The 10391-nt window shown below is 30.0% G+C and overlaps 2 protein-coding genes across 5 annotated transcripts in view; both read right to left on the reverse strand.

Moving 5' to 3' along the window:
• LOC126738113 (transcription-associated protein 1) overlaps nt 1-2514 on the reverse strand; it is a 79083-nt gene extending 76569 nt beyond the window's left edge. For 2 of the 4 annotated variants that reach the window (XM_050443268.1, XM_050443267.1), the window contains exon 1: nt 2338-2514. The gene's annotated coding sequence lies outside the window, so the exon portion shown is untranslated. The remainder of the gene's footprint in view (nt 1-2337) is intronic. The other 2 variants (XM_050443270.1, XM_050443269.1) reach the window with 1 other exon arrangement.
• Nucleotides 2515-6377: 3863 nt separating this feature from the next.
• LOC126738676 (uncharacterized) lies at nt 6378-9246 on the reverse strand. Its single transcript, XM_050444111.1, has 2 exons — nt 8971-9246; nt 6378-6775 (listed from the first exon to the last, which is right to left on the reverse strand). Exons 1-2 carry the CDS (start codon nt 9083-9085, stop codon nt 6414-6416), a joined length of 477 nt encoding a protein of 158 aa, XP_050300068.1. The 5' UTR covers nt 9086-9246; the 3' UTR covers nt 6378-6413.
• Between the last annotated feature and the right edge of the window lie 1145 nt (nt 9247-10391).

Genomic DNA, 10391 nt, shown 5'->3' on the forward strand with positions numbered 1-10391 from the left:
ACAAGAATGAGAATAAAAATGTTTGAGACTCTTTGGGAAAAATGCATTATCTACAGCTCATTAATAAATATCAATAGCAAGTTAAATTCCTTTATGCAAGCTTATTAAAATGGGTCATATGCCATATAAAAAAAATATTAGTGTGCAAAAAAGGAAGTAAACAATAACCCATTATCAAAAAAGGGCATTGTATAGAAAAAAAGTCTTAATCCTTGATTTAGGTAGAAGTACTGTTGGAGACGTGGTGCAACACAACTATAATAAAAATAGTATTGTGCTAAAGAAACAGTCAGCCACAGTTATTAAATGAGAAAGACATGAATAAATAAATGAAAAAGAGTTATTATGAACGAAGTTTATTAAAACCCAAAAATAAGTGGTGTAAAACTCAAAGTTTGACTGGAAAATCATAACAATAAATTGGTAAGCACTAAAACAATCCTTCAGTGCCTAAGGAAAAATGGATATAATGGTAAGCAGGTAAAAAAAGTTTTGCCAATGAGTACCTTTCTAAGCAAGAAATGTATTGGAATGATGTTATCTTTCAAGATGAATCAAAATTTAACATTTTTTGATTGGATGATCGTCAAATGGTATGGAGGAAACAAAACAAGCCACTTAAGAAAGGAAACCTATGTGCTACTGAGGCTACTTAAACATGGAGGTGGCAGTGTAAAGGTGTGGGGGATATTTCATCAACTGGTGTTGGTAATTTAATGTTTATTGGAGAAGTAGTGGATAAAAATGTCTAATTAAGCATATTGAGAGAAAATCTCAGGAGAAGTGGCAAAAATATGGAAATTCTGAATTCTTTCAAAGATTGTCCACTCAATGTGAACACTCAAAGGTTGTCTCTCTCGATCTGAAAAATATTATTGCTCTTGACATTCAAAAAATCAATGATTGGTGTGATGCTAATCAACAAGCTCTTAACTCATCAAAAACCCATGTTATTAAATTTAGACATCCACTTGGAAAATATTGGCAGTGAGACTCAACTTTTGAAGAGTGTTGAAGATTCTAAATATCTGGGTTTAAACTTGACTTTCATGTGAGCTTTCTAAATAGGAAGCTGGTTTCTGCTTGCTATACTGTAAAGGTAAGTGCAAGGTAACTTGGTCCTGTTATTGCATGTACTAATTATTTTACCTTGGTGGAATCACATTAAAGATACTGTATGCCATTTTGGGATTTCTATACCCAATTTGTTTTTTAATACTCTTTTGTTTTACAAATAAGAGCTGTTCGATCACTGTGTCTTGTATATCCATGTACTCATTGAAAATAAAATCCTTGCCCTACCAACTCTGTTTGTTTTGGAAACAGTGTATTGTTTACAAAGATCTTTTTAATTTGTCAAATCAAATGCCAGAACTTATCAAACATGCCAGAAACATGATTTTTGTTTGCCTATTCCTCACTTTAGTTACATAAAGGACTCTGTATAACGTCTTGCCATTGAGTGATTGTTGTATTGAGAATTATTAGTATTATTTTAATAATTAGTAATTATTAGTATTTGAAAATGTTTTGACATAAGAGCAAAAACCTTTTAATTGACCATCCATTTTATTCTGTTGATAAATATTTTTTGTTTAATCTTGAGTAGCATCTAGTCTTTATTAGGATTTTAAGGTTCCGCAATTTGACCAACAATTGTATTAGTAAAATATTTCTGTTAAATTGTTAAATAGAAACATTAAAAAATAAATTACAAGAAGAATGGAATAAAATTGATACTGATTATTTAAAAAACTAATGGATGATGGAAATCCCATGCCTAGATATTTATGAGAAGTCATTGGAGCAAAATTAGACTTGATGTCTGAATATTTTTGAGACCCACTGTAGCTACCAACAATTAAATAACATTATTGCATGTAGTTACAATAACCCCAAGAATAAATGGAATGTCAAAAACATACCTATGTCGCAAACATACCATGGGTCATATTTAGGGGTGTTGTAATTTACTCATAATTAAAATATTTTATGATCTTTCATTAATTTAGTACAAAAAGAGATAAATTATAGGATCATAAATGAAACAAAAATAATAACATGAATTTATTTTATGACTTTTGTCTTTATTCAAAGTATTCAATAGATTGCAAATGAGACTCTTCTGAGGTCCTTAGGAGCTTTAGTAAATATAATTATATGAAAAATACTATGATAATAATATTTTAGTATCATTATGCTTTATGCAATTTACCTAAGGGGGTGTGATACCCTCTGACTGAAAACAAACCTCCCTGACTACAGGTTATATTGTGATTTTTCAATTAAAATAATTACACTTTTTAAAAATCTATAAACGCAAAGTATAAAACTTACTCAATACGGCAATTCTAAATGAAAATCCTTTTAAAAAAACACGCGTTTCAACAAATTTTCACTATTAATTGTTTGTAAACACATTGCGGGTTGAAAATTTTACAATCAATTGACAAGCCGAGCAGTCAAATGACACATCAGTCATAACTAAGGTCATTTGAATTAAGTAACCCGTTAGTAGTGACTGAGAGAGAGTCATGTAACCCTTGGCGCCACCTGCGTGTAGCTAGGACAAGAGCGAAAAAACTAAAAGAATTAAAAGATCAAAAATAGTTAAAATACTTAATGGCACTTGTTTACTAAATGAAGACAAGATGTTCGTGGTAGACTGCTTTTGATTTTTTACTACTATTTACGCTGTTATCTAATTTTTGCACTGGGTTTAATAAGCTGCAAGCACTATGACAAACTTTTGACAGGTGCTTAATGCGTAAACACAGTAAACATATTTGAGGAGTTTGGGTGCAAAACCGGATATATCCACTTTTGACCGAAAATCGTTTTTTGACGGTTTTTGGTTCTTTGTTATCATTTCTATAGGTTCATATATTTGTTTGGAAGCAAAACTGAATAAATCTCATTTAAAACGCTTTAAGTAAACTTCGACATTTGGAGCAAAACCGCATATATCCAAATTTTGATAACAAAATCGAAAATATTGAAATAAACAAGTTGTGCGTGTTCTATTGCACTTTTCATTATCTATTCTAGTAGTTGTTGTTTGGACGTTGAGTTGTAATTCCACGCGCTTTTAACTCCTGTAAGACCAGTCAAATAAAAGTGTTCTTTTAGTGTTTGAAGTTGAATTTTGTGTATCATGAATGAGAAAATAGGTGTAATAGTAGGAATTACTTTTTACAAAACGTGTTAAAAAACTCTTAGTTGCAAAGGGCTATTATAAAATAACTGAATTTTTGTCGGATAGATTTTAGTCATTTTTACCTTTTTCTTGCAGGACTTTAGGTATATTCTTTATATTTTTTACACCATATCATTTCGCCTAATTTATTTCTGTGATTCATTTTTTTTACAGTTTTACATTTAATAAAATTGTATATTTCGGGAGTGAATAATATCTGTTTGTGTTATACATATTGATGCTCTTGACATTACATTAGCTTTGTATGTTTTGGTTCAGAGTCTTGGAGGAGAATTTCTGATGAATGGGGATGTTGTTGGTTTTACCGGTATAGGTAAACCATATTCATGGAAGCAGAATGCCTTTAGGATGATGGACCATAGCATGCTAAATAACCTTTTTACATGTTTGTGTATATGTTTTTCTTTTTTACAGCTTTGTCAACAAATTTACTTTTATGATAATAAAGCATATATTGATTGATTGATTGATTGATTGAATTGATGGAAGTAGAAAAAGAAAATGTCGTGAAATCAAAAGAGAAGTGCGTAAAAAGCAGAAGTAAGGTTAGATGCTTCTTCAAAGCATACGAATTGACTAGATTTTTTATGTAATTTGGCGGGGAGAGGGGCTATTTAAATTGACTTTGCTTTGTTCAGTCATCTTCAAAACTTAAATTATGAAGGAATAAACCTTCTCAGACTATTCTGCCATGGATGTGGGAGGCAGAATAAGAATTCGCATATTATTCATATGCTAATATATTGGCTTAAAAACAAATCCCCATATAATTTAAAAGAAGTGAATAACTTTTCCAGTCCGAGGGCGCTTTTGTTCCTGCGGACCGATCATTTTGTAGAGTGGAGAAAATCTTAAAAAGACATCCAGTCATTACAACAAAAGAAAAATACGTTGGATTATATTCGGAAGTGGGTTTGGTAAAAACACTGGGCCTTGACTGGCAAATGTATAATTGTAAAGAACTGAAAAAGGTATATACAAAAATAAAGGGAATTTCAGAATGCAAAAGAATTCACTTAAAAAAAAATGAGAATGATTATAACAAAACCACTGTTAAAATTAAGATGTCTCAATTTTATAGGTTTACATCATTAGGTAACACATCTTGGGAATCACTTCTTAAGAAAAAAGCGTTCAGCTTAGCACGCTGCCACTGGGTAGTTCCATACCAGAAAAAAAGTTTGAATCATTTGATAAAGGAGCATTTTGGGGATGATGGGCGAAACAGGGAAGATTGTGGGGTCAAAAACCTATTATAGATAGTAACAATACTGGAGCCAATGTGGATACTTCGGTAAATTTTGAAACCCAAGAAGAAAATGACCTATGCGATTGCCTGTGCGAATCGGCAGAACGCTGTTCCGGATGATTTCCGCCAACCTTCGAGACGCCGTGCAGTGTGCCACTTGTGTCATTTCGGATTGATGGAGAATCAGCTGATTTCTTGATGTTTACAATATCGAATATCGTTAAAATCGTTACAAATGATGTACTAAGAAATGCATGCTAGCAATTTTCTGTTCAAAAGTTCAAAACATTTTATGTTAAAGTCACTAGTTACGTATATAAAATTATTTTTTTCTTTTCTATAAATATCAAATTCTATGCTATTATTATTTTTGATGACAAAAATATCTAAAAATGGGAGTCAAAATTCTTTTTTTTTCTTCCATTCTTTTAAAAAGTTCAGCTTGATATTCTAGAGTTTCTGATATAGGAAAGCTTGGAAACAAAGGAGATACGTCGAAAGATACAAGTGTTTCATCATTTTCACTTAAAATAAATTATTGACTTTTAAAATAAATTGTTGACTGAAAAACATTCATAAAAGATAATTGTAATGTCTCAAATTTCTAAGCCAAAACTTGTGTCTGTGTGTCATTTTATTCACATTTATGCGGATGTTTGGTAAATATAATATTGGAATTGTTGGTTTCGAGTTGTAAATTGAATTTATCTGAAGAGGAAGCAAGGTTATTGAGATCATTTAATGTTCTCTTAAGATGACAGGTTATTTTTGATAAGGGGTCTCAGAAATCTTTTTATATGGACCATTTTTAATAAGATCATCAATTCGTTAAAGATATTCTGCTTTGTCTAAAATAATAACCTTATTATTTCCTTTGACAATTAATAAAATCAATATTTTTCTCTAGGTCCTTTAAGAATATTAGAATTTGATTTGGTAAGATTTCTTGATATTTAGTGGCGAATTTTTTCTCTAGTAAATTCTTTTAAAGCCAAATTGAAGTAAGTATTGAAATGATGATTTAACATTTACTATAATCTACTCCAGGTTGTTGCAGTTTTCGCAACAAGTTCAGTTTTCAGTCGCAAAGCTAGTGCAAAGTCAAGACCTTTATTAAGAACATTAAATTCTTTCTGTATTTTCCAAAGACTGAAAGGACTGAGGAATTTTAACACTAAATAAAATAAAATATGAATAATTTAATCATTTTTAGGTAGCTAGCATATTGTGTCTGTTATTGTGTCAAATTTGGTTGTCTCAATTAATCAAAAAAATACGGATATAGAACGTACACTCTTGTGTATTCTATTTGTAGAAGTGTTAACTATATTGTGCTGTCATATTGTCCAACTTACTCACCTAACTAATACATATGTACTACTCATAGATGACTCACTCATGACTCATAGGTGGCACCATCTGTTGACTTTAAGTAAAATTACTGAATGACGATTTTGATGTCCAAATCCTAATTGGTTTTGGTTTTTTTTTGGTTGTTGGTCCATGTATTTTAAATTGCAATCTTAAGTGTATCATTAATATATTTTTAATTTAGTTAAAATTATTGTAAATGGTCATTGTAAAAAAATTTATATATGTATTGTTTTTTTGCCTACTCCTGATCAAAACGGTTTCCGAACCTTTACTCAAGGTGGCTGGCTCTCTGCCAGTACACTTTTCAAAGGATTGATGACGATGAGTTTTGTATAAGTAATAGAAGTTAGAAGAAAATTGCACAGAAATTTTATTATGTAATCTATTTAATTAAATATCTTAAATTCTCTATGCTTCATGAGCAGTCTGCCTCTTACCATTGAGCACAACATTCTATCGCTGTTGTCAATCCAATTAAATTATCATAAAGGTTTTAGTTTTTAATAATTGAATAAAAGGAGAATATAAAAATTCAAATATTTTTGCTTATATAAACATATATTTATACAATATTTAAATCTTATAAACATCCCTTTTTCTCCTTTTTTTATGCACATAAATCCCTGGCTCTTCAACCCCCTGATACCCATAATGCTCCTTTACTAAATCATTCCTCGAGTCCTTATCATTAACGTAATGATCAAATACTCCTCCTCCTCTAGTTCTTCGTCTAAAGCAATTGATTAGCATTAAAATGACGGCGATTTTTGCTGTTAGAGCTGCTTTAACGAACAAAATAGCGATGGAAAACAGCATTGGAGGTATAAGTATGGAAGATAGTAAAAAGGGGATGATCATCATTGGTAAGATTCTTTGGGTTAGGCTTCCTTGTTGGTTACCGTTTTGGCCTTTTATTCTGGATTCTAGTTGGAGATCTAAAATGTTAAAAAAGAATTTATTTGGCTTTTCATGGATTTAGGCCATTGTCAGGATCCGGTAAAACATTAAAAAATAGCAATCGAATGTACCTTCTGAGTAAGCACGTCAGGAAAATAATTATTAAAGGGAAGCAAAATTTGATAAAATAAATATTGTAGCGAAAAATATAAAATATCTAATATTGGTAGCATCGACTCGAAGAACAACATAAAATGAACAAGATCGAACCTGGATTGCTTTCTTCGATAAACTCAACATATTTACGTAAATTATTAACCACCCCTTAATGAAAATTTTTTAGGCTATTATTATTTTAAGTAAACGTTGCTTTTCCTAAATTAATTGCGACAGTTCTCCTGAAGCCAAGTTGTCATAAGAATGTTTAATCAATTTTATGAAATTTAATGTTTTCTGACGTTATACTAATTATTACTTCTAAAATTTTCAGGTATTTTGTTTTTTTTCTTCCGAAATTTTGATTTGTTTTTACTTTATTTTTGCCTCTATGTACTTTTATCATAAATAGCTGCTTTACTGGCCAATTTCCAACTTATTTCAAGAAACGAATAATTGTTTCTTATAATAAGGGTGATGAGGATTATGATCGCCTTCTTGTAGAGCGTGAATGTATATTATCTTGAATACTGTGATGGTGGTGGCAGCAGGCTTCTTTTATCAGTTTATAGTATTTTTAGATCAAATTGTCTAAGCTCGGTATTATCTATCTACAACACGATATTAAAACCCTATTATAAAGGAATCTCTCTAATGATGCTTCAGAATACTTTCAAACTTTATAGTGGTACATACATTCATATTCTGAATATTGTAAGTACGTGACGAAACTTTGGGGTTATTATCAAAGAAGTAATTTTTTGTTAACAATCGTTTCTAGGTGATTTTGCTGAAATTGAGCAGAATAATGGTAGAAAAGAGCTGAATAAATTAAAAATATATCCAGAAGTGTTCTGGAAGGAATCTAAAGTTTTTTTTTTTAAATTTACTGGATATGCATTTAATTTTTTTTTATAGAAGAATTAAGATCTAAAGCAAAAAATATGTATATGGTCATATTATCATATACGACCGTATCATATTTTCCTTAATTTTGTGTAATGTAATCGATAATATAATGTAAATGTAATACCTATATTTTCTATTATTTTCAACTTTTCATTTTGGAAAACCTATTTTTTGTATTTAAATTAATCAAGTTTGTGTCATTTAAAATCTATTTTTTTTTGAGTTATAAGATATTAAAATTAAATTTTCTACAATTCTTAATTTAATCAAATAAATATTTTGATTATAAATTACAAATTATAATCAGAATATTTGAAAAATATTAAATCTTATTTAATATTAATTTTTTATTAAAAAATTTTAAAGTTCTTTTAATATATATTTTTTTGTTCATTTTGTATCCCTAATTTGAAGAAAACAGGCAAAAAATCAGAAAACAATTTATTATTTTTATTCAATTAATTTTTCGGTTAATCTTTGAAGCAAGTTTTTTTTAGTATGTTCTTATATTTTATTTGAAAACATGCAAACCTAATAGCATTTTCTTAAAGTTCACAGATATAAAAGTGGTAGTAGTTCGACATGATAAGAGTCCAAAAATAAAATTGCCTTCCCATTCCTTTCCATATGTGGAGTTACCTAAAAGAACTTACCTACCAAAAAAGAAATCTTATATAACATTTCTTTATTATATACAAAAAAATATTTTTAATGCATTCAGTCCTTAAGTTAACCATTGATTATTAAATGTAATTAATAATAATATAAATTTAATAGGGGACCTTGATAAAATATCGCTAATTTTGCATAAGGGCATTGAACTCTATACGGTTTTTATGCTTCGCATTATTAGTAATCATTTGTCTAGATTAACCCAGTAGATGAGCCCAGTCTGCCTAGTACGAGTAGTACACAGTACGGCCATTTCCCTTTGCCTAAGCTTTTGTATTCGCATTTTATATTTTTTTAATTTTGTAGAGCGTTAACCTTAATATATAAAACAATGAAAACAATGTGGATAAATATGAAAATATCCTCGTGTTTGACCCTTTGAGTTAAATAATATTTATTTTATTAGACTACGCCTAATTTGTATCTGACAGTCACAAAAATTGGTAATTCATGTAGTTACTATAACAAAAATATAAAGCAATGCAGCAATATTTACCTTCTCGCTCCATTTTTATTTCAGCCACATTAGATTCATCAGAAGCTGTATTAAGTCCAACGCACTTCATTGCAAAAACCACTACTACAACAATATTTCTTAGTATCCTGAACATTGTAATGCGCTATAGCTCATTATTATAAAAATAATAATTTTACGATCAAAAGCACTGTTGAACTTGACCAATTTAATAAAGATTAAAGAATACTTAAGGCGAGATTTCTTTACTCGTGCGACGGCGATCAGCTTTCAGTTGATGTCAGTCGTTCTACTGCTCTCATTTAAATTCGCACAGCTTTCGATCTTAAATTCTTGTATTAGTTAATAATGAGATAAGGAAAAAGTTTTTTTTCCTTATCTCATTAAGGAAAAACTTTTATTCAATTGTAATATTATTTATTTAGTTACAATTGTACTGGCAGGCTTTTTCAGGTTTCTAAAAACTGAGCGGATCAGAATGTAGGGGACCACATGTGAACCAATTTTAATTCTGAAATTGATCACATTTGTAATAAATTAAATATTGCTTTGTATGCAAATCAATAACTTAAAAATCTCGTCAATTTACAAGGTGTTAAACACCCGATTGAGATATTATTCCTGTCTGATGATATCGATACTAAGTCTACTAGGTTTGTTAAGCCATTATCTAGGGAGACAGGGTCTATTGTAAATTAATTAAGACGTAAGGTTTCTTCATCTGGCTCAATCCCTTTATCACCTGAATCCCTTAAATAATAATTATTTTGTAAAGGTTGCAAAAAACTTGGTGAATGCCATAATTCCTACTTATTATCTACTTTTATACCTCCTTGATGAGAATTTATACAGTTTCTTTTTCACGCCCGTGTAATAAATGATACTAGTAACAAAACATCATCTGCGACAGATGTGCTTACCTTAAAAATCTGCCAAAATGCACCTTAAATCTTAACCCGCACCTTATACGAATTTAATTATTAGGTCATTTCAAAATGGAGCTTTGCCATGCTGCCTGAAGATGGCAATTATTATTCTGTTGCATGAAACAGGTGACAGAGATCAAGTTTTAAATGATCGTCTTACGGCACTCCTTCTTATGTTATATACAAGATCATTGAAAGATTGGTTGAAAAAGGATTCTTTCATTTCTATTTAATTATAAAATACTTTCTCCCTATCTTGAGTAACAAATGCACCAACGATGCCATGTTTTCTCTTTTTAGTAGAGTACACTTCTGTCAAAACAAGGGTCACTCGACAGCAACATTTTCTGCGATTTCCCTAAAGATTTCGACTATGTAAATCATATAATTCTAAATTAATAAGTTACAACACTGCAGAAAGACCTCTCAAATAGTTTAATCCTTAATAACAGAAGTCAGGTCTTAAGGGTTGATATGATGAGGTTCGTATGATATGATAAGGTTCAGTTCTAGAAC

Source organism: Anthonomus grandis, chromosome 7 (genome assembly GCF_022605725.1).
Source record: "Anthonomus grandis grandis chromosome 7, icAntGran1.3, whole genome shotgun sequence".
Taxonomy (NCBI): domain Eukaryota; kingdom Metazoa; phylum Arthropoda; class Insecta; order Coleoptera; family Curculionidae; genus Anthonomus; species Anthonomus grandis.

Excerpts from the sequence above, each read along its gene's own strand:
- LOC126738676 (XM_050444111.1), bottom strand. The coding sequence starts at position 9,085 with ATGTTCAGGATACTAAGAAATATTGTTGTAGTAGTGGTTTTTGCAATG. Across the intron at positions 6,776-8,970 it reads AATAAAAATGGAGCGAGAAG|ATCTCCAACTAGAATCCAGA; the intron begins GTAAATATTGCT and ends TTAACATTTTAG.